Genomic DNA, 25,389 nt, shown 5'->3' on the forward strand with positions numbered 1-25,389 from the left:
TTGTACCAGTTTGAAACTATACCAGACCCTCCCTAGCTTTGCAAATGGGCTGGCAATTTTATTGCTGCACCGCTAGGAGGACACACTTAAGCAGGAATAACCAGTTGCAGAATTATAAGATGGGGGACACTTGGCTTGCCAGTAGTACATGTGAAAAGGATTTAGGGGTCTTAGCAGACCACAAGCTTCATATGAGTCAACAGTGTTATACAGCAGCAAAAAACCCGCTAATGCTATTCTAGACTGCATCAACAGAAGTCTAGTGTCCTTATTAAGAGACATAATAGTACCGTTGTATTCTGCCTTGGTCAAGGGTCTGGAAAGCAAACCTTAAGAGGAATGGTTGAAGGAGTTGAGTATATTTAGCCTGGATAAGAGGAGACTGAGGAGAGATATGATAGCCATATTCAAATATCTAAAGGACTGTCCTGCAGAAGATGGAACAAGTTTGTTTTCTGCTGCTCTGAAGGGTAGGACTTATACCAATGGATTCAAGTTACAAGAAAGGAATTTCTGATTAAATATCAGGAAGAACTTTCTGACATTAAGAGCTGTTTATGAGTGGAAGGTGACTTTTTTGGAAGGTGGTGGACTCTCCTTCATTCTATGATTCTATATCAAAAGCAAAATGCTTTCCTTCTTTCTGGTCCCATCTCTCTCACCTGATGAGGTACCCAGAAGGTGATGTGGCACTGGGAGATCTAGGTAGAGAACAGAAATACATTATTGGCAAAAGCAGAAAAATATGCAGAGGCATAACACTTAAGGTTTTATCCAGACTATTGGCTTTGGAAAGATTGAACAAACAAAGACATTTCCATGGAGAAGCACTGCTGTTGTGGGGAAACTACATTTGCCCCAGTGGTCAATAAGTTGTTGGGGAAATGTGTGTTTTGTTTTTAAAAACCATTGAAAGAATCATTGTAAGAACTACATCCATCCTGTGCAATTTATTTTTTACCTGAGAAAGGAAGGAACTGCTGAGTTTGGGGCTGGGGAGGATACAGAAGGATAATTATTATTTATTTATTTATTTATTTATTTATTTATACCCCGCCCATCTGGTTTCCCCAGGCACTCTGGGCGGCTTCCAACAAAACACTAAAATACAAAACACTAAAATACAATAACCTATTAAACATTAAAAGCTTCCCTAAACAGGGCTGCCTTCAGATGTCTTCTAAAGGTTTGGTAGCTATTTTTCTCTTTGACATCTAGTGGGAGGGCGTTCCACAAGGCGGGTGCCATGACCGAGAAGGCCCTCTGCCTGGTTCCCTGTAACTTGGCTTCTCGCAGTGAGGGAACCACCAGAAGGCCCTCAGCGCTGGACCTCAGTGTCTGGGCAGAACGATGGGGATGGAGATGCTCCTTCAGGTATACTGGACCGAGGCCGTTTAGGGCTTTAAAGGTCAGCACCAACACTTTGAATTGTGCTCGGAAATGTACTGGGAGCCAGTGTAGGTCTTGCAAGATCGGTGTTATATGGTCTCGGCAGCCGCTCCCAGTCACCAGTCTAGCTGCCACATTCTGGATTAGTTGTAGTTTCCGGGTCACCTTCATATGTTGCCCCACATATAGCGCATTGCAGTAGCCCAAGAAAGATAACTAGAGCATGCACCACTCTGGCGAGACAGTCCACGGGCAGGTAGGGTCTCAGCCTGCGTACCAGATGGAGCTGATAAACAGCTGCCCTGGACACAGAATTGACCTGCGCCTGCATGGACAGCTGTGAGTCCAGAATGACTCCCAGGCTGTGCACCTGGTCCTTCAGGGGCACAGTTACCCCATTCAGGACCAGGGAGTCCTCCACACCGGCCCGTCTCCTGTCCCCCCAAAACAGGACGGTAGATATTGGCTGGGGAGAAGCTGCAAATTCTTATCCAGCTCAGTTTTAATCTAAGCCAGAGAAGAATTGCAGGGTTTTCAAAGTTCCTCTCTCAAAGTAAGGCATAGCTGTCAACTTTCAGATTTGAAAATAAGGGATCAGCAGCCTCGAAAATAAGGGATTAGCAGCCTCACCTGTCCCGGGGACAGTCTACGGGATATCTAACAATCTGGGATAGCAGCAGAAAGCAGCGGGAAATGGCGCTGGAATAAGGGAATTTCCCGCAAAAAAAAATGGAAGGTTGACAGCTATGTTGTAAGGTGGGATTTACAACTGCTCGATGTTCATTTCCTAGCTTGGTTCAGGGGAACTTTGATATCTAGTTTTTACACAGAATTACAGTAAACACATACACAAACTGAAATTCACAGACTACAACCTGCAATGCCAAATTTTATCTAAGGTAACCACACCCCTCTCCCCCATTAAGTGCCCTACTTTTTGCAGTAAAAGGGAGTCACTAACTTTTTGGAATAACTTTTTGGAGACTGTGGTTCTGCTTGGGAAGGTGGTTCAGCAAAGGCTAATCTGGAAGAATAGAAGAGAAATGTTACCAGATAACAAAAGACAACATCATGGCAGGATAAAACATCACAAATTCATGATGGAATTTGAGTCCTATTGCATTTGGCTAAGGGAGAGCTTACTGTCACTTGACTTTTATGTAGACTGATGTTTGCCTAGTAGCCTTCGAAGGTAGCTGAGCAGTTGAGTCAACTGCCATGATAAGAAGTATATAAATTAAGGAAACTGTCATATACCATATTGAGTCAGATTCTTGACCCATCTAACCAAATATTATATTCTCAGACTGGTAACAGCTTCCCAGAATATCATGCAGAGGCATCCTCCCAGCACTGCTGCATCCCGAAATGTTCTAAGTCCAGAATGCATCTCAAACCCTACAAAGCCCACACAGAATCGCCAGTGGATAGATCCCAAAGGAAGCAAGATGTGTGAAGGCGGTTCATCAAAGGCACCTGCGAGTTGGTGACAAACTCTTCGGTGAGGCAGGAGATTTCCCAGTGGTGCCCCTGGTCCTCAATGGTGAATGCCTGTTGGACGGAAGAGGGGAAAAGAGAGGCAAAAGTGAGAAATCAGTGTGGTGGAAGCAGCCCTGGTAAAAGAGGCTTTCAGGCTCTTTCAGTTATTATTATCAATATTTAAATCAATATATCAATATTGATATAATTATATCAATATTTATTCATTACACACCCTTCGCCATAAAATCTGGAGAACCAAAACACAACCATCATTTGAAATTTGCACTTATCCGAAGGTTGAGATGCTATATTCCAAGCAGGAGAATCATAATATTAGTTTTAATTAGTGTTTTTATGGAGCAGTCAAGTAATTTCGTTGTCCCTGAGAGGGGGCAATGACAATAAAGATATTATTATTATTATTATTATTATTATTATTATTATTATTATACAAAAATTCACCATGTTACAGGAAGTCTTCTGCAAAATGTGTACGTATATTGGTCAAAACTGCTTGTACTAAAATGTGCTTATCTGGAGAAATTTACACTAAAATGTTGAAGAATTTTCATGATTTTTTTTTTCTAATTAAAAAGATTATAAATTGTTGCAAAATTTGGAGAATGGAAAACTGAGAATATGAGAGAACAGATTCTTCCAGCCCTAGACAATTGATAGATGGGCAGTTCTGCCCACCTGGCAAAACTGACTTACAAGGTTCTGCCTTGTCAGTATATTCCCCACAGAGAATGCACTGGCAAAGCAGCACCCTTCAGGATTGAAAACTGTGTTCACCAGCTGGTGAAGTGGGGATTCAATCCTTTTGGCTGCAGGGGTCTGCTTTGACAGTGTATTCCCTGCAGGGACACCAGCTGATAGACAGGCAGATGTGGTTTGGGAGAAATGGCCTTGCAGGACAACTTGTAACCTGGCTGGGCGATTGGCCCAGGGGCTGAAGGTTCCACCCTCTCCTGGGCTAGGACCAACAAAAAACCTCAGACATACACTTGCTTACATATGAGATAGCTGACAAAGAATCTAAAATCCTAGTTGTTCCCTCTTTACAGGCTGCACCTTCAGAGGAAAGTGAATAAATGGATCTTTGGTGCTCTGGATCTTCAATTGCATGCCAATGTCTCTCAGTGCTCTGGCAGACACCAGCTGCTCGTCAACTGCCTTTTTAAAAAAATACAAGGCTCTTCATATTCAATAGCACTGCACACAATGCAAAATCTGAAGTCTGATCCCTTGTGAACTTTTCTCGGAGAAGTTGGGTGATGATTGAGATATTATCTTTTGGCAGCATTGGAAAGAGGACTGGGCAGATGGAGCAGCAATCTTGCAGGCAAGGCAGGTGAATGCCTCTACTCACAATGGGCTGTGGTTCTGCTCTTCCTCAGGGTCCGATCTCTGCTGAATCCAGCTCTTATCCCCTTTCAGTGTTGTCCGCACTTTCATCTGGGTGATGATCCTCTTTCGATCCTCATCGCTAGGTAGAATGACGCCATCTAATGAATGCACAAAGTGTTAGCTAAGTCACTTGCATAATGCAGACACTTGCCCTTCTACTGATTGGAAATGCTCTGTTGCAGGGGACAAAAAATGCAGGGGGGGGCAGTGAGAAATGTCCCTATTCTCATCTGAAGAATGTTGGAGGTATGCAGCTTAAAAAAGAGACACGGGTGGCGGTGTGGGTTAAACTACAGAGCCTAGGACTTGCCGATCAGAAGGTCAGCGGTTCAAATCCCCACAATGGGGTGAGCTCCCGTTGCTTGGTCCCTGCTCCTGCCAACCTAGCAGTTCAAAAGCACGTCAAAGTGCACGTAGATAAATAGGTACCGCTCTGGCGGGAAGGTAAATGGCATTTCTGTGTGCTGCTCTGGTTCACCAGAAGCGGCTTAGTCATGCTGACCACATGACCCGGAAGCTGTACGCCGGCTTCCTCGGCCAATAAAGCGAGATGAGCGCCGCAACCCCAGAGTCGGTCACGACTGGACCTGCATACCTTTACTATGCAGCTTAAAAGTAGAGCCCTGCAGAATGAGCTGCAAACTTCGAAACCCTTGGGAATGAGTAAGAATTACTCAGCAGTTCATTACCTTTCACAACGCCGAGGGACAGCATGGTTTGTGTTTCGTCCTTCCTCAATATTCAAAGTTTTGTGCTAGCAGGTATAACTGGGAAGGGAAGAATGAAATCCAGGTTATTAATGAGACTGGACGAGTGGAAGTACTACAGGCATTGCTGAACTTTCTACAAAATGGACTCTATTTTTTATGATTCTTCCAACAGTTGCATTACTTACTGCAGGGGTGAGGAACATTTTTTCAGCAAGAGGGCCACATTCCATCCTGGAAAACATTCCAGGGGCCACTCGCTGCTGGTGGACAGGGCCAGATGCATAAGGGGGTGAGGCAATGAATGCAAATGTTATCTTTGCATGTGAGCTCATGTGAGCTTCTTGTAAACAGGCTTAAATTTTAAAACACGTGGGCACCTTTAGGCTTTTCGTGTAGTCCAACATCCTGAGGGATCCAACCCCCCCACCCAATAAATGTTGTTTTGTAAATCCAAATGTTGTTTTGTAAATCCAAATGTTGTTTTGTAAATCCACCTTGGATTTACAGAAATATGGGCACAGAGAAAAAGAACTTGGAGCTCTTGTGTTTAAAGAAATGATTAGCCCTAATGGTTAAAGAAACCTCAATGTCCAGTGGCCCCTTCCTGATTGTTGTTATCTTGCAAGTGGAGTCCAGTTGCATACCAGCAAGTTCTGGTTGCACAATGAATGTGGTTTTGGTCCTTATGTTCAGTAAACCTGCTTCAAAATAAGTAAACAGGCCATTTAGAAGCAACCAATGACAATGTTTCACTGGATACCAGTTGTTGGAGAACAATGGCTGGAGAAGCAATTTCATTCCTAGCCTGCTTAAGGGGTTGGGTGATATACAGCTCTGTAACAGAGTACAGACTTTGCACGAAGAATTTCTCAACTTCAGTCCCTGGCATCACTAGTTAAAAGGCTCACATAGGTAGCAAAGACCCTAGAGAACTACAACCAATCACAGTAGATAATACTGAGCTAGACAGATGAACAGATAGGCCCATTTGCTATCAGGCAGCTTCTTGTGTTACAGTCTTTTCAGAAGTACCTCTTTGGCCACTGTAGGGAAACAGGATGCTGAACTAGATGAATGTTTCTTCTTAAGCATTCTTATCTCAAGGTACAAGACAGGAAACATATAAATGTCAGGAAATGTACCATAAACTAAGGAAGTTGTTGCTTGGGTTCTACAGAAATCAATTACATCAACATTGCAGTACAAAAAAACAACAATGTATGAGAAATAAAAGAAGCAATAAAAATGCAATTAACAACAAATCCACGTTGTAGACCACCCTGAATGAACACATCCACTGGCAGTCGACGTATGGAAACCCCTGTCTCAATTGATTGCATTGTGTGTGTGTGTGTGTGTGTGTGTGTGTGTGTGTGTGTGTGTTCCTAAGGTTTATGAGCTGTCAGCATTATTCTACAATATTGAGTTCTACTGCTGGCTGTGCAGGTCTCTTGTTTGATAGATCAACAGTTTGTAGAGCTGCCTAGAAGAGTGTCTCTAAGGAGAGAGAATATCTAGGTGGGTTGCTGAGATCAGCATGCGTTCTCCCTGCAGCTGAGCTGCTTGTATTCCAAAAGTGGGGGAGTCCTCTGGGCTCCTGATTCAGCAGCTTGGGGGGGGGGGAGGATTTGGCATGTGTGTTCCAGTATTCCACTCAAAAACCTTAATAGAAGCGGAGAGAGGAAGCAACGGCTTATAATGTGTGGTGTCTGTGATATGACATTAGCGATGAGCTAAAGCTTATCCTGATTGCAGAGAGAGAAATTAAGCACCACAAATAGGCAGGTCAGGGAAGGAAGAGGGAGGAGAAGACAGCTGTAGGGAACTGCTTTGGAAATGCTCAGCGTTCCTCATATAACAAGCAGGATGGGGAGTCTGTGATCTTCCATGTTTTGTTCGACCGCTAACTCTGTTTGCCAGTACCGGTGAGGAGGAGGGTGCCTACTCAAGGAGGAAGGGAGCCCTGAAGGCAAAACATACGGCCAGCACAACCCTTGACATTTTGAACTCAGACATTCTAAGGGGATGTAGATTCAGTGACATCCTGGACACAGCTGTGGGAAGTAGGAGAAAGGATCATAGTGCTGACCAGTTACAAGTTGGACGCACAAGACCTTGTTACCCTGGAGTGCTCTTGTTCAGGACTCCAGCCAGCCAGCCATACCCTTCCAAAGATACTCCACTCAGCTTCTAGCTCCAACCCTCTGCCCCACACACAACAGTCATTCAGCATTCCATGCCTACTGAGCACACTGTTTTTGGCCCTAGGCTGTTTTCTCGCACTTTTGCAAACCTTGGCTGCCACCCAAACCTGTTGTTACCACCCTTTTTTATGTACGTAAGGATCCGCCCTCAGAGAATGAGTTCACTGTTAGTCTATAAGATGGAAGGGACAGTGAGCCACTCCCGTTGCTTTAGGATGAAGTAAGCACTGCTACTTCCGCCCCCTGCCTAGCCACTGCTTGGCATCCCGGTCCTGTCATGCATATTTGTGCACTAGTTTGTTTCCTTATCACAATGCAATCCTAAACAGTAAATGTGTCAGCCCAGCTGTCAAGAACTGGTGTCGACAGCACTAAAAGCAGGAAATAAAACTTATTTCCCCAGTACTAGAAACTTGCCTTGATTCCAAGGTGTTTGTTTTAGCCAGGGCACCAGGTTTGGATCCCCACCCAGATCCCTCAAATATGCTAGTTTCCATAACAGCAAAGAACTGAAGTATCAGAGGTACTGAGACTACAGGCACACTCTCCAACATGTCACGGATGAGAAGAGAGAAATGCATGTTGACACCCCAGCAACCATCATACTAAGGATGATTGAAAGCTACATTCATGCACTGGGGTTCATCCCCAAACTGCTGGAGAAGTTGGAGCACTCTGTAGAGAATACAGCAAATTCTGTCACCAGCCAGTGCCATTTTTCTAGAAAAATAGGTGCTGCAGCTCACCATGAACTTCTCCCTTGTTCTCTTAGAATGGCAATGGCATCCACCTGAGATGCGCTGGAACTGAGTTCTGGTGAGTTCTGGCTGAAATAAAAGCCCTGCCACCAACAAATGGGGTGTCTATGCAAATATCAGGGACGCGGGTGGTGCTGTGGGTTAAACCACACAGCCTAGGGCTTGCCGATCAGAAGGTCGGAGGTTCGAATCCCCACGACGGGGTGAGCTCCCGTTGCTCGGTCCCTGCTCCTGCCAACCTAGCAGTTCGAAAGCACGTCAAAGTGCAAGTAGATAAATAGGTACTGCTCTGGCGGGAAGGTAAATAGTGTTTCCGTGTGCTGCTCTGGTTCTGGTTCACCAGAAGCAGTTTAGTCATGCTGGCCACATGACCCAGAAGCTGTCTGCAGACAAACGCCGGCTCCCTCAGCCAGTAAAGCGAGATGAGCACTGCAACCCCAGAGTTGTCTGCGACTGGACCTAACGGTCAGTGGTCCCTTTACCTTTACCTATGCAAATATCTGGCTCATCTTGACTTTATAGAACCTCAGTAATGATGGAACCCACAGGTGGCGAAAACTTTTATTTTTACATATATTTTGTTATTTGTAAAGGGAATATTTGTATGAGCTAATGCTTTATTATATATTTGGAACAGCTGTACTCTTGTCCCCCCCCCCCAGGCTGTGATGCTTTATGGTCTACATTTTTTGATCCTTTGTTTTCTTTCTTTATACCTGCACATTTTTTTTTGGTTAACAAATCAATAACATTTAAAAATTTGCAGTGACAAAGCAGGAAGGGGGGAGTGTCAATCTACAAAGAGATCTGTAAGGTTTGCAGGAAACATGGACCACTTATAAATGCCATCTCCAACTCCTTGAAAGATTCCATCAACGGTGTCTCCGAAAAAATTTACACATCACTTGGGAAGACAGGCAAACTAATATCGGTGTACTGGAAGAAGCAAAGATCACCAGTGTTGAAGCAATGATTCCTCAACATCAACTTCATTGGACTGGTCAAGTTGTGTGGATGCCTGATGATCGTCTTCCAAAGCAACTACTCTATTCCGAACTTAAAAATGGAAAGCGCAATGCTGGTGTCCACAGGCATCCACCCCTAAACTGGAAGGCTGTCCTCTGCAAAGCGGGGCATCCTACCTGAGCTGCTGTGTTATAAAACCACTAAGAGGCCACACAACTTTCATCCTGTCCTGTCTCTCAGACAGACCCACACTAAAGCAGCCGTTTAATTTTTCAGAGACTTGACAATGTATGTACTAGCTACGCCAAGGCTCTCTCATCAACAGGTCTAGACTGCCTCTTTTTCTCAATTAAACTTGGAATAGCTCATCCCAGACACTCAGGTTGCACTGGAATTTCTGGCTTTGCAGATTCATGCAGAACTAGGCAGGTTGGAAGCACTTGCCAGGTATGGCTTTGGGGAACAACAAACAGCCCTTGCCGGTGCTCATTTCCCCTCCCCAAACCATGAATCATGAAATCGTAGCAAGCCCTGCCCTTTCTTGACAGTTTCCTCCCAGCATGTTACAGGTACAAGCACTCTTTACAGGAGTTTTTCCTGTTCCACCCCAGAGACACTTAGCATTCTATGTCCACTGAACATAGGTATGGTACATTGGGATTTGTTTAGCTGTTGCCCCTTTAGTATTCTCCCATCCACTGAAGTTTTATCATACTTCTGCTCCTCCTTCTTCTTCTTTGGTGATCACTCGTAGCCAAGTAAGATTGTCTTCCATAAACATGGTTTCTGGACTAGAACTCCCCCCATCATCCCTTACCACTGGTTGTGCTGGCTATGGCCAATGGAAGTTGGAGTCCAACATCTGGAAGGCTACAGGTTCCCCATCCCAATTCTAGTTGAAGGAGTCCTATTTCTGAAAGGCTGTGCAGTTTAAGCCTAGTTTAACAATACCCATAAGAAGGGAGAACAGTTTTCTTGAATATGCCCCATCAACAGTGGCCTGGTCACAGGCTTTCCTGTTCAAGTGAACTGCATTGTACTGTTCTTTAAATTACAATAACAGGATTGTATCCAACTAACTTTTTACTCAGAATGCACTCAGTGAAATTATTGGAATTAAGTATGTCCTTTAATTTCAAGGGGTCTACTCTATGACTAACATTGGCTACAGCTCAATGGGCCAGATTCAAGTAAACCAGTGTGCAAGGGCTCCCACTAGCATAATGGGGTTTCCTCTTTTACACTCTCTTTGTGCCCCCAATCCGCCCCCAAATTGGCTCTGGAGGGGGTCAGGAGAACACCCAGAACAGTGTGCAGGGGGAGAAAGAGGCAGAAATGTTTATACTGACAGAACGATCAGAAGAGCATGATATTGAATCTCTCCCATTTATAATTGTGCATCTATAGTAATAAACTAACATATGCAATTCTTACGCCACTCTCTTTTTTGGCTATGTGCTTCCTGCTTTTTAGCAATGTGTACACCGTTCCCAGTGCTGGTGAGTCATCTGGAGCGAGAGACACCCCTGAAGACCTGCAGTTAGTATTGTTGTGAGTATGGGGGCTTAGTCTGCATGGGGTTGAAATCTAATGGATTGAATTAGCCAGGCAAGGACTGTCATTACCACCTAAGTAGCGTTAGCATAACAAAGACAGCTGCTCTGTGCCATAGGGCAAATGAGTGGGCTGGCAGTGAAAAAGACAATAGCTGGAGTTAGTGTGTGTGAACTGGGCAGGCAGAAGCCACAGAGTGAGCGCCATGGTTGATTTCTGCAACTCACTGCTGTTAGCTGAAGACAATCAGCCATGCCCTGGGCCTCCCAACCTCTCTCAATGCCAATCAAAACTAATAATTGAATAGAAAAAGAACCTACCCACATGAGGCTGATACAAAAACCTTGCACATACGCTACAGTGGTACCTTGGTTGAAGAACAGCTTACTGGTAGTTGGTAAACAACTTGGATTAAGAACGCTGCAAACCCAGAAGTAGGTGTTTTGGTTTGTGAACTTTGCCTTGGAAGCAGAATATGTTGAGTGTGTTCCATTTGTAATTTGAGTCCTTGGTTTCTATGGGAAAGCATGCCTTGGTTTAAGAACGCTTTGGTTTAAGTACGGACTTCCGGAACAGATTATGTTCGTAAACCAAGGTACCACTGTATTATAAAAGAAAGAAAGTTTACTACCGCCTCTCTCCCCTCCTCTCTTCGCCCCCAATTTTATATTGTATACAACATTAATGTCTCACATCAAATATAACTGACCTGTAGAAAGGGCTTTATGATCTGAAAACAGAGATGATGTGTGTACTTTTGTAACCCAAGAAAAACCTTTTATAAAAACATTTTAAAAAATAATAATGGGTGGCTATGGAAGAAGCAAGAATTTCCAATGGGTTAATGCTGTGAGCCCCTCCATTGTACGTTCAGGTTGTATATATGCGTAAATAAATCATATATCCTAGCACACCATAGTCTCCGCAGTCCCGCATTCTAAGTAAACCAAACACTGGGCCTGGAACCCCTGGAATCAGAGTTCAGGGTTGCGTGTGACGTTATTCTTATAAGTGTGACCTACAACAAATTGTTGCAGCATGGATTGTTCCCCATTGAGGATTCCAGACGCTCCACCTAATTTTCAGGTTCCCCCCATGATCCCCATCAGCATTCCATTTTTGAAGTCCAGTGTCAGCTCTGGCCTTCTCGTTTTGCAGCACCCCGCTAGAGAGTGGGCTTTGAGCTCTGTGAAGCTGAAAGTTTCTAAGGGTAGGAGGTTATCTCTGGAGTTCTGACACAGGGGGCCGTGAGTGGATCTGTTCTTCGTAAGAGTGTCAAGCTGTCTTCTTCAACCTTTGCTGAACTTGAATATTTGTAAGTGAACTCAAGCATCATAGAAATGTCATAAATCTCCAATGTTCTCTCCTCCAAAAACTCATCAATCCCAAGTAGCCAATCCACCTTCAGACATAAGTTGACATATAACCTTGCTGGCTTTATTTGTATATCATTGATATTTGTTGTATATTGTTTTTACGTGTACCACTTTGGAATTCTATTACTATTATTAAGCAGTTTATTGATACTTATAAACACAACAAATAAAAATGTAACTTCTGGATATGCTGAGGAAGAAGCTGAACCAAGGCAACGATGCTAGCAACTCACACAAATAAAATTTTAACAAGGCATCCCTGAAACCCAAAAATAAAGACAGAAGGTTGTTTTCAATGTTGCTCGTACTCAAAGTAGCCCCATTGAAATCAATAGGAATGACTAGCTGAGGTGCATTAATTTCAGTGAGCTAAGCTGGATACAACCCTGAGTAGTTTACCAAAGGTAAAAAAGTAAAGGACCCCTGGATGGTTAAGTCCAGTCAAAGGCGACTATGGGGTGCGGCGCTCATCTCACGTGGAGTCAGAAGATACCGGTACTTAGGAAGCTGCCTTATGCTGAATTAATCCATTAGCTCAGTCAGTTCAGTATAGCCTCTACACTGACTCTCCAGGGACTCAGGCAGGGGTCTTTCCCAGTGCTACCTAGAGATGTTGTGGACTGAGCCTCCAACATCTCTCAGATGAAAATAGGAACAATCTATTCTACATCAGGAAACTTCTCCCACATTCGATCTCACCACACATGTAGATGTCATATACCTATATACATCTGTCACCTTGAGCCAATTACAACCTCTCTGCCTCACCTGTCTCACGAGATTGTTGTAAAGAAAAAATGTAAGAGGGAAGGGATTGTATAGAACACATTCCATGGATAAATGGAATGAAATAAAATTTTAGCTACATGCTGCCTTGAGTCCCTCTCAGGGAAGAAGAAGAAGAAGAAGAAGAAGAAGAAGAAGAAGAAGAAGAAGAAGAAGAAGAAGAATGATCAGGAATATACCAGAAAGTAAAAAGGTAAAGGTAAAGGGACTCCTGACCATTAGGTCTAGTCGTGGCCGACTCTGGGGTTGCGGTGCTCATCTCGCTCTATAGGCCGAGGGAGCCTTGATCGGCAAGTCCTAGGCTCTGTGGTTTAACCCACCGCACCACCCGCGTCCATACCAAAGAGTAAATCCTATTAAACTCAGTGGGACTTAGTTCTGAGTAAAAATGCTTAGGATCGCGATGTTAACACTGCACAGTCTTTGCCCGGTTACCTGGGAATAAGCTCCACTGAATATAGTGAGACTTAGCTTCTGAGCAGACAGTATAAGGCTCCACTTACAATAAATGGCAATATTTCACCTCCACCAAGCATCATCCCTAAGTTGTGGCTTGTTGGTACCACTAGCACGCCTACAGAATGCATGCATGTTTCCTTAAAAATGACTGGAGCGTTGCAATTAAAGAATTGAACGTGGAATGGCTACATTTTCCTTCAAAATTATAGGAAGGGCTTTGCATGCCAGCTTCATTGTTTTCTTCATTTGATGCAGGTATTTTCAGTATAAACAGGACTCTGTTTTTGCACCTATACACAAACACACACAAACAGAGAGAGAGAAAGAGAGAGAGAACAACAGCTCCTATTTCCAAAAAGAACAGGAGCGGGGGGTCTGATCTTTCCACCACTTTTAATCAAGACGAGGAGAGGAGGAAAAAGGAAATCCGCAACATTCCAGGATCAAATCAGAAACTGGGATGGCTTCTGTAATTCCAGGACTGTCCTTGGAAAATCAGGACACTTGGAGAGTATGAAATAGGGGTGGTTGGATCAGGTATAGTAAGACCAAGAGGGTGGCATAGCTTCCCCTTGGACAAAGACCATAAACCCAGTGCTTTTTATCTAGGGGGACACAGGGGTACGCATACCCCTAAATATTTTGTGACTCGTTTGGCCTCGTTGAGGGACAGTATTTCAATATGAGTAGGAAAATGAGAGTACCCCTAAACATATTTTTTCTTTAGAAAAAAAGCACTGCATAAACCTATTCTGCTAGCCCATGGAACAATCTTATATATCATCTTATATATCACGGCTGGGAAATCTTTTTCAGTCTGAGAGCCACATTCACTTCTGAGCAATCTTCCAAGTGCCATTTGCCAGTGGAGGGAATAGTGAGTGCTCAGCAGAGTAGGCTAGTTTTTACTTACTTACATGCACATATCCCGATCCTCCTGGCATTATCTGAACTCAGTGGCATTATCCAAGTAAATATATTTGGGCTACAAAGCAGAGCTGTTGAGGGGCTGCAGCCTGGGGCCAGACAGAGATGCTTGTAGGGCCACACACTGATAAATTTATTTTATTACTTTATTTATGTATTTATGACATTCCTATTCCACCTTTCTTCTAAGGAGATCAAGGTGGCATACATTCTTCCTCTTCCCTCATTCTATCCTTTGCAAGGTAGGTTTGGTTGAGAGTAATTGACTGGCTCAAGGTCACCCAGCTTCAGGGCTGAGTGGGGATTTGAACCCTAGTCTCCTAGGACTTAAGGGACACGGGTGGCGGTGTGGGTTAAACCACAGAGCCTAGGACTTGCTGATCAGAAGGTTGGCAATTCGAATCCCCACGATGGGGTGAGCTCCCGTTGCTCGGTCCCTGCTCCTGCCAACCTAGCAGTTCGAAAGCACGTCAAAAGTGCAAGTAGATTAATAGGTACGGCTCCGGCGGGAAGGTAAACGGCGTTTCTGTGCGCTGCTCTGGTTCACCAGAAGCGGCATAATCATGCTGGCCACATGACCCGGAAGCCGTACGCCGGCTCCCTCGGCCAATAAAGCGAGATGAGCGCTGCAATGTCAGAGTCAGTCACGACTGGACCTAATGGTCAGGGGTCCCTTTACCTTACCTACCTCCCAGGACTTAGTCTGACACACTAACCACTAGACCACATCAGATCTCTCAGTGAGTGCAGTGGGTAGTCTGCTGTCAGTAAAATGTAGGCATCTAGATATATAGTGACTGCCTAATCAATTTATATGGGCATATTAAAAAAAAACCTACAAACCCAAGTGATAGAGATGTCAGCCTCTCTAATTATAGATTTTAATCTCAGGGTGTGCCTTTCCACTTTAGGGAGCCAGGACAGACCGTAATGGATGTTAGGGTGTGTCATTATAGGGGTGAAACTTGATTTTTGCAAATTTATTCAGTGGGAGGTCTTAAGAATATGTTTTTGGGTGTGAGGAATTCAAATCTGCTATTATTTTTATGGCTGGGCAACATTTAGGTTCGTAAGCCTGTTTTCAGAAAAGCAAAGAATTTAAATGTTACCTTCTGAAAATGACAGGTAATGCCAAATGATGACGATGATGATATAACTGCAAGTACTTAGCAATCATTTAATATTTTTAATTATTTCTGTGCAATTTTACACACATTTTACTTATCAAGCACAACTTAATTATATTAATTTAATCAAAATACCTTTAGATATTTAAAACGGAAACAATTTGAACAAGCTAACAAGCCAGGGAAACTATTAGCTTGGCAAATAAAGAAGAAGAAAAAACAAAACAGTATTAATAGACTAAATGTAGTAGGTAGAGTTGTGGAAAATCCGAAAAGAAATAAGAGATCAGTTTGTGAGTTTTTATACAGAACAATATTGAGCCAAACCAAGTAATTTAGATGAAATGGGTAAATATTTAGAAGACAACAAACTACCTATGATACCAAAAAATAAAATGACATTTCTGAATGTACCTGTCACAATGATGGAATTACAGCAAGCAATTTTACAGCAAAATTAGGGAAGACACCAGGTCCTGAAGGACAGCAATATATTACAAAGTAAATTACAAGAATACCTAATACAACCTTTAAAAGATATTGGGAATATAACTTTGAATACAGGAGAGTTACCAGATTCTTGGAAGAGTGCATACATAACTTTATTTCATAAGCAAGATAGTTCATAACCAACTCTGTATATCTATCAACCTATTTTGTTGTTGAATAACAATTATAAACTGTTTGGAGACATAATAGCTAATAGGTTGAAAACTGTATTAAAAGAGGTAATCCATGAAGATCAGGCCAGATTTTGTCAGAAAGACAAATGAAAGATAATATTAGAAACATAATTGATGTAATATAATATTTAGAAATAAGAAATAAAAAACAAGCAGCTTTAATGTTTTTAGATGCTGAGAAAGCATTTGACAATGACTTCTGGGACTTTATGTTTAAGGCTTTGGAAAAACCGAGAATAAAATATAAAACACTGATAGATGTGAAAGAGAGAGGAGGTTTTTCCCTGTCGGATATGAGATTATATTATAAAGCATCTTCTCAGTGCTGGTTGAAGGATTGAAGAATACACATATTTTAGATTTGGAAGGTCATGATGATATTTTTGGTTGGCATACTTACTTGTGGTATGAAAAGGCGAAAGTACATAAAGGTTTTACAAACCATACAATCAGGAAAAAATTGTATAGAGTAAGGGATAAGTATAAAAACTTGTTGGAGACCAAAGCACCACTATGGCTTTCACCTTTGGAAGCCATAGCAGTAAAGAAGAAAAATATGATGGAAAATTGGGCAACTTACAGAAATTTATTAAGAGAAGGTGGAAAATTTAAATTAAAAGAATTTAAGTATTTATCAGAGGTGTTAACAACATGGTTACAATATCATCATTTGAATGAAGTATTTAAAAAGGATATGAAGTAGGGGTTTGGGGAACAAAAATCACAACTAGAAAGAGACCTGTTAAACTGTAATATTAAAGTGTTATCTGAAATGTATATGATGTTATTGAAATGAAAGACAAAGGACAAACAAGTGAATCTTCAGTTATACACTGGGCAATAGATATTGATCATAATATAGGAATGGGTGCATGGGAACATTTATGGAATGTGGATCTAAAATTTACAGCATGTTATAGTTTAAGAGAAAATTATATGAAAATGTTATATAGATAGTCCCTAACACCCAGTATATTGGCCAAAATGTATAAACAGAAATTGAATATGTGCTGGAAATGTAAAGAGAAATGTGGTGGTCTTGTAATAAGGTTAAAGCTTACTGGTTTCATATGTGGTGGTCTTATAATAAGGTTAAAGCTTACTGGGAAATGATATATAATGAACTGAAAAAGATGTTTAAGATAACATTTATTTTAAAAACCAGAAGCTTTTCTTTTGGGAATTATGAGATCAGAACTACCTAAACAGTATAGAAATTTATTTATGTATGCAACCACAGCTGCAAGAATGTTATTGGCCCAAAAATTGAAGGAAGACGAGGTCCCAATGAGAAAAGAATGGATACAGAAGTTGATGGACTACGCAGAAATGGGAAAACTTACTGGAAGAATAACAAACCAAGATAACACTTTTAAAAGAAAGGAATGGAAATGGTTTACTGAGTACTTACAAACTGTAAACAGATTAAGACATTGGCAGGATTAATGTAAAAACCTGCAGTTTCAAAATATATACGAGATACGGGAATAGATATATAAAAGAATAGGTTGAGATATGGAGGGAGATGAAAAGAAATGTAAAGAACCACAGAAAGAGGGGGAAGGGAGTTGGAGTTCGAAATGTTAAAATTACAGTTGAATAATTGTTGTAATATATACAAATGAAAATTAAAGATTATATATTTAAAAAGAGAACAAAGAGAAAAGGAGCCCAAAGGTTTGCAGAGCTACCAAAAAAATAAACAAATCTTTATTTAAAAACAACAACACCCCCCGCCTCCGGGAAGTAAATACACTTTAAGAAACAGCACAAGGAGGAATGAGTGAAGGTTGGGATGCAGGAAGACAACACAGAGCACAGGAGGAAAGTAGAATGCCCTGCTGGGACACCAAACAGGAGAGTCCCGTTATGAGGGAGGAATGTCCCTTTTCCTTAGGATGTCCCTATTATTCTCAGAGAAATGTTGGAGGGTATGGAGTTATCTGACCCCCCCCCCCCGAGCCAATGAGATAAGTGGCTATACAACATTTAGAAGACATCTGAAGGCAGCCCTGCATAGGGAAGTTTTCCTTTTTAATGTTTAATGTTTTATTATGCTTTTATATATGTTGGAAGCCACCCAGAATGGCTGGGGCAATCCAGCCAGATGGGCAGGGTAATAATAATAATAATAATAATAATAATAATAATAATAATAATGGAATAGGACGTCTCTATTTTCATTGGTGAAATGTTGGAGGGTATGGAAGTGCCTAAGGCCCCATATGCAGAGGTGGAGCTAGGTTTCTGCAGTTCTGAAAGACAGGATAAAGGGAGGACTCTAAATGTGGGACTGCTGTTGCCTCCCACTCTTGACTGCTACCACCAATACCTGATAGAGATTTGTTGCCTCTAACTGCTTTCTGACAGGCAGAAATTCCAGTTATTATTGGCATTTCTGAAGTGCCTTGCCCCACTTCAGCTGTCGGTAATTATTGTTGTTACCTATAATTAATTCCTAATGATTATTCAACAGATTCATCTACCTAAAGAGGATGGAGGCCCTGTGGCTGCTACAAGCCTGCACAGCCAGTTTCAGGATGCTCCCCCAACATTGGAGCATCAGCAACACTCTAGAAATTGTCCTAAGGAGGTGCACTTGGATTTCTGCTTTGATTTCAGCTTCCTAGCCTCTGATGTGATAATTAAATTACATAATGCTTGATTTCATGTAAGGTGCCTTTTTGGTTCTAATTGCGATTCTGCATACTGCATAGATCTATTTTCATATGCCTGTACTATGGAAGTGAAATGTAACAGCAATAATAACAACAGCCACCACCCATGTGCTCCAATGGTAAATCACTGACCCTGTTTTCTGGGTACAACAGGGCAGGGCTTTGGGGCAGAAGTCTAGGGCCCCACTGTACAAGAGCCCCCTCACAACACTTGAAAAATGTGCTTTGCCACATTTTGAAGCTTTTTGAAATAATACACATCTGCCTTCTAAACAGGCAGGCTATAATGCAATTGGAACAAGTGGAAGTCATACACATTACTGCCTGGAAGCCCATTAACTCTAGAGTCTAAAATTACCCATTTGGGAAAAGAGTTTGAGGCTACTGTAACAGTGTGAGGGAGGGTCTTTGTGGGAGCATGGGTGTACCCATGGGTGCCATGCTAGCAACCCCTACCTACGCTGAAGGTCCAAATAGTAAAAGGTAAAGAGTAAAGGACCCCGGATGGTTAAGTCCAGTCAAAGGCGACTAGGAGGTTGCGGCACTCGTCTCGCTTTCAGGCCAAGGGAGCCAGTGTTTGTCCACAGACAGCTTTCTGGGTCATGTGGCCAGCATGACTAAACTGCTTCTGGCGCAACAGAACACTGTGATGGAAACCAGAGTGCACAGAAATGCCATTTACCTTCCTGCCGCAGCGGTGCCTATTTATCTACTTGCACTGGTGTGCTTTCGAACTGCTAGGTTAGCAGGAGCTGGGACAGAGCAACAGGAGCTCACCCTGTCGCAGGGATTCGAACCACCGACCTTCTGATCAGCAAGCCCAAAAAGCTCAGTGGTTTAGACCACAGCACCCCCCGCATCCCTTATGGTCCAAATAGTAGTGTTGGGCTAGCCAGACAAATAGTCTGTTCTGGGATTTTAAAAACTTCAATTGCTCTTAACTGGGGGGGGAAACGGGGCTTTCCTTGTTTGTGATTTCTCTCTGTGTGTCTCTCTGTCTCTCGTGTGTGTGTGTGTGTGTGTGTGTGTGTGTGTGTGTGTAGTTCAGTAGTTAGGGCACATTCTTTGAACACTAGAGGTCTCAAGTTCAATCCCTGGCATCCTTCTTTTTTAAGGATCTGATAGCAGGTGATGTGAAAGACCACCAAGTTGACACTTTGGCGAGCTACTGCCACCGCTTACAAAGCTAGATGGACAGGCCATCTGTCCTGGGTGAAGGCAGCTTGCTCTGTTGTAAATTTAAGGATCGTGGAGAAAATATAGTTTGCCTTTAAAGGTGATCCTGCCTAATTCACAACAATATGCAATCTGAAACATGGCCATCCTTCAAAATTCACACTTCTCTGAATATTGCAATGTAGCTCTCCAGCCAAGTAGTGTCTACAAAAATGTGTAGACTAAGGTAAAGTGTGCATTTAAAAATGCATATATTAGTAAAAATAGCATATCAAAATGCATTATATATCCAAAAATGTGTGTATTAGACAAAATTGCATAGAAAAATGTGTACATTAGGAGTAATTTTATGCTAAAATGCAGAGGAATTTTCATTAGTACCTTTTGAAATAAATTTTGAAAATTGATGTGGAAATTTGGAGAACTGAAATAAAAAAATGAAATAGAGATAAACTGAAATTGGCAGCTTTGTGCATCCCTAGTTGCGGTGTTTGGTGTGCAAATCTTTTCTTTTTACGCTGCCTTTTAAGGCAAAGCCCACACAAGTTGGCTCACCTACTGTAAAAACAACCGCAAGAAGCAAGCTCATATATCATTTAAATAGCTTTAAGGAGAAGCTGAAAACAATACAGAGACCAGCAAAACAACCATTAACAGAAACTCCCCCCCCCCCATAACAATTTAGTTAGGAAAGGCTGTGCAAGCCTTGGATGTGTGTCTGGACACAGTCATGGGCTGGTGGGGTGCCAAACTGGGTCTTTGATCCAGGTGAAATAAAGCCTAGTTTTGCCCCTGGATTAGCAGTTCCCATGTCCAGAAAACAGGCCAGTTACCTGCTCCTGACAGTGTTGCATTTACTCTGTAGTCTAGGGAAATTCCAGCCTTGTTGATGGAGGCTCAGGTGTACTCAATACATAAGGTAAAGGTAAAGGGACCCCTGACCTTTAGGTCCAGTCGTGGCCGACTCTGGGGTTGCGGCGCTCATTTTGCTTTATTGGCCGAAGGAGCCGGCATACAGCTTCTGGGTCATGTGGCCAGCATGACTAAGCTGCTTCTGGCGAACCAGAGCAGCGCATGGAAACGCCGTTTACCTTCCCGCCGGAGCAGTACCTATTTATCTACTTGCAGTTTGATGTGCTTTCGAACTGCTAGGTTGGCAGGAGCAGGGACCGAGCAACAGGAGCTCACCCTGTCGCGGGTATGCAAACCGCCAACCTTCTGATTGGCAAGTCCTAGGCTCTGTGGTTTAAACCACAGCGCCACCCATGTCCCATTCAATACATAGGAATAACTTCAACCAGCTTTGGCTAGTAAAACAGCTGAAACATTCCTGGTGTTCTAGGATTCAGTTCATGCATTAGTAACTTCGATGCTTTATTACTGTAATGCACCGAACATGGAGTTGCCTTAAGCTTGGTCCACAAGCTGCAGCTGGTGCAGAATGCAGAGAATGGAGAGACCTGTATCACTATTATGTAACATCCGTGCAGAGGGATCTGCATTGGCTGCCAATAAGCTACCCTATGGATGAATGAATCTGTCAACTTCAGTTCCTCCCAGTTTTTCATTTTCCCAGTCTTAAATTCAATCCTCCACATTTCCACACCAGCGCATAATAATTTTAAAGTCATAACAAATTCATCAGCATTTTAGGGCAAATTCCTCCTGATTTTTGCAATACATTTTTTTACACATTTTATTTTAATGCACACTATACTCTGCCATTTGCATTTTTGTACACATTACTTGGTTGGAGAGCTGCGTTGCAAAATTCAGCAAAGTGCAAATTTTGACAGACAGCTCCGTTCTGGTTCATGTACAGTTTCGGAAAGTGAGAATTAGGTAGGCTCACCTTTAAATGTAAATCCTTACTACTGGACCAGGTTAAATTCTTTCAGCCTAAAAAGCCCTGAATAGCTTTGGAAAAGGGATGCGGGTGGCACTGTGGGTTAAACCACAGAGCCTAGGACTTGCCGATCAAAAGGTTGGCGGTTCGGATCCCCACGACGGGGTGAGCTCCCATTGCTTGGTCCCTGCTCCTGCCATCCTAGCAGTTCGAAAGCACATCAAAGTACAAGTAGATAAACAGGTACCGCTCCGGCAGGAAGGTAAACAGCGTTTCCGTGCACTGCTCTGGCTCGCCAGAAGCGGCTTAGTCATGCTGGCCACATGACCCAGAAGCTGTACGCCGGCTCCCTCAGCCAGTAAAGCGAGATGAGCGCCGCAACCCCAGAGTCGGTCACGAATGGACCTAATGGTCAGGGGTCCCTTTACCTTTATCTTTGGAAAAGGTATACAAGCGCAATCACTGAGGTCACCAGGTCATACACTCTTGTAATGACTCATGCCTCAGGGGTCCTGCTCCATGGGAACCCAAGCAGAGCTTTTCTTACAATGGCCCCAGTGTTTTGGAACTCCTTTCCTGTGGTTATCAGACAGGTACTGACCCTTTTGGGATCTTAGTGCCTATTGAATACATGTTTATTCTGCTAATGGAGCCACACACACATACCACTTGGGGTGGTGTCCTGTAACCATGGAGCCCCTACCAAGAAGGCCCTATCTTTTATGCTCACCAATCTGATTGATCTTACATGTAGGCTCACAGACAGAGTGTCTGAAGCAGACCTCAGGACCTGGGCAACTTTGTATAGCTTAAGGAGTCCTTCAAATAATCTTTAAAGGTCAATACCACCAGCATTTTAAATAGGGATATTACAAGTATACAGAGGTGCCCCTTTCCATCTAGAATCCTAGATGGATAGAGAAGAAGAAGAAGGGAAGGAAGGAAATAATAAAAAGGCCTCTATCAAGGCTGTATTCTTAACCTTTATTCCACACAAAGGAAGTTGAGCCCTCCCAGCTCTCACCTGGGAGCTTCCCCCCCTCTTCCCCCACCTTCCTACCCTGGGAGTTCCTCCCTACCCAGTCCCTTCATCTTCCATCCATCACCTTCCTGTGTGTATCTTCATTAACCCAAAGTAGGAAACATCAAAACAACATAAATACAGATAGAGTTAGCAGAAGAAAGCAAAAATTAGAAGTCACAGAAAATGAAAATAAAAGGAGAGATAAGAAAAACGAATTAGAAGGGCATCAGATTCTCCACCTGCCAATTATATATATATAAATATCATTCAAAGTATTCAAAATATACACTCCAGGATAACATCCAAGGGAGATTCCAGTGGGTAGACTAGCAGTTCTGGAAGCTTTGAAATTACTTTAAAGGTAAAGGGACCCCTGACCATTAGGTCCAGTTGCGGATGACTCTGGGGTTGCAGCGCTCATCTCGCTGGCATACAGCTTTCAGGTCATGTGGCCAGCATTATTAAGCCGCTTCTGGCGAACCAGAGCAGCGCACGGAAACGCCGTTTACCTTCCCGCTGGAGCGGTACCTATTTATCTATTTGCACTTGACATGCTTTCAAACTGCTAGGTGGGCAGGAGCTGGGACCGACCAATGGGAGCTCACCCCGTCGTGGGGATTCAAACTGCCGACCTTCTGATCGGCAAGCCCTAGGCTCTGTGGTTTAACCCACAGTGCCACCCGCGTCCCTATGAAGTTACGTTAGGAAGCAGAAAAGAGAGCTTGGAAGACAATGGGGAAAATCTCAATGAACTGGTTTGGGAATGTTACTCCATAGGAATAATCACAGGTGGTCTGCAGGGGGGGCCCTTGAGGCCAACCTTTCTGGCCCTTAAAACTCTCCTAAGGCCACACCCCTCGCTGGCCTTGCTTCACATCCTGAGTGCATTTGCCTGGCTGGAATGTTCCTTGAACTCTGATCTTAACTTTCACTTGTCTGGTTGGAGAATACGGAGGGGCGTTTCTCAAAAGTAGCCTACTGTACAACAGTAAAATTTATGTGTGTTGCTTGGCCCAGGTTTGCCTGTGGTCCCACCCAACAATGGCCTGTGGCCCCCAGAAGGCTGCCCATAAAGGAATGCGGCCCTCACTCTGAACAAAGATCCTCACCCCTGGTCTGTAATATTGATGGGCTAGGGAGTAAGTCTGCCTCCCTCAAGTGGTATCCCAGGTGGGCCTCATGCAAGTGTGTGAGTATTTGAGATGTTTGCCAGGCAGGTTACTTCCACAGGTCAGTCACTCCTGCTGTTGTTGTAGACTACATTCCAGAAAAGCAGGTAATATACAGTACAGGTCCAAACAAAACAAATGTGTCTAATAATCTCCTCATGAAAAGCCATCTGGGCCAATGGTAGTTGTGTCTTCATATATGACAGAACTGCAAGCGTGGGTTATGCACACATCAGTGGCTTGAACCACAGTAAGGTCAACACACACAAGCCCCTTGCATTGTGGTTCATATTCTTACACTGCTGTGCAGATCAGACAGGCAGCAGGGATGTCTTCATCTAATGTGCATTATCTGAATTGTTTTTCTATGCACAACAGCTGCCTGAAACTTATGCGCCATGGCTTCTGTTCTCAAATCAGACGGAAGATGGTTTGAAGGAAAGCTACAGGATACTTATGAATGTGTCTATTGTCATGTGTACTCCGCTTCAATCACCAGTGGTGGGCGTGCGCTGGAGTAAGCAGCAATGTACATGCAGCCTTGCCCTGACAGTTGATGGGTTTGGGCCATATGAAAGTGGAATAATAATAAGCCAACTGATTAATAAATCAAAGTTTTCTGGTAGCAAAACAAATGATTCATACCCTACAATTTTATGCACATATATGATCAAATCAATAAGGCATAAACTCTGTTCAGCATTAGCAGGAACAGCAATTAGAAGAGGAGTGCTACCCCACGCTAGACTCAGCCTTCCATCCCAATTACAGAAATAGAAGAAGCGTTGGGAGGTGTGTGTGTGTCTGTGCCACTGGAAAAGAGCTTGCATAGAGCAATGGAGATTAGGTCCAGTCCCCAGCATCTCCAGGGGAAGTCTCATGCCTGAAATCCTGGAGTTCTGCTGCCAATCAGTTTTTATTTTTGTTTTGTAATAAACAGAGCAGAAGGCAGCTTATTAGATTCACTTCAGAGAAGTCACTGCTCAATGAAAAGCAATCCCTCCTCCCCCCCCCCCCATGCACAACTAGACGAGGGCCTATTAACTCAATGGCCGAGCATCTGCTTTGCATTAAGGCAGCCAAGTGTCCTGCTGCGCAGATGATAGTCCTTGGTTTGAAAGCATCCTCTAACTAAGGGCTCTGCAGTCCAAGAGCTGCAAGAAGGAAAACCTGCAGAGGCCTTGAAGTTGCCCATCCATAGTTGGTAGCCAAAGAGCAGACTAAGAAGGCACACAAAGGCCACAAGGAAAGTGCCACAGCTCAAGGGGAGAGCACATGCTTTGCCTACAGAAGGTCCTAAATTTAATCTCTGGCATCTCCAGGTAGGACTGCTAGAGACCAGCATTTGAAACCAAAGAGAGTACAGACAATACTGAGTGAGATGGACCAATGATCTGGCTCCATATATGACCACTTCCTATGTTCTAGGCTAATATCTTTGAATACCAGTTACCAGAGAGTTCTTGCAGGTTTCCCACAGGCCTCTGGTTGGCCACTGCAGGAACAAGTGGCTGCAATAGATGGACCATTGGCCTGATCCAGCAGGACTTTCCTTATGTTCTCAGAAGTTCACATGGTCACATTCATGTCTCCCACTATGATGAGATGCATTTTAGTTCTACTCATATCAAAGAAGTTACTGTATTTCTAAATCTGTATCCATAT

General features: G+C 43.2%; 1 protein-coding gene across 1 annotated transcript in view; it reads right to left on the reverse strand.

Moving 5' to 3' along the window:
- Positions 1-25,389, reverse strand: part of ZNF185 (zinc finger protein 185 with LIM domain) — a 69,366-nt gene that overhangs the window by 37,027 nt on the left and 6,950 nt on the right. The window contains exons 3-7 of the mRNA XM_083595914.1: positions 4,971-5,048; positions 4,244-4,379; positions 2,866-2,940; positions 2,351-2,413; positions 663-701 (exon numbers count right to left, since the gene is read on the reverse strand). Of these exons, the coding sequence (XP_083452040.1) occupies positions 663-701; positions 2,351-2,413; positions 2,866-2,940; positions 4,244-4,379; positions 4,971-4,995 (338 nt within the window). The 5' untranslated portion in view covers positions 4,996-5,048. The remainder of the gene's footprint in view (positions 1-662; positions 702-2,350; positions 2,414-2,865; positions 2,941-4,243; positions 4,380-4,970; positions 5,049-25,389) is intronic.

The sequence above is a fragment of the Podarcis filfolensis genome (assembly GCF_964270895.1).
Source record: "Podarcis filfolensis genome assembly, chromosome: Z".
Taxonomy (NCBI): Eukaryota; Metazoa; Chordata; class Lepidosauria; order Squamata; family Lacertidae; genus Podarcis; species Podarcis filfolensis.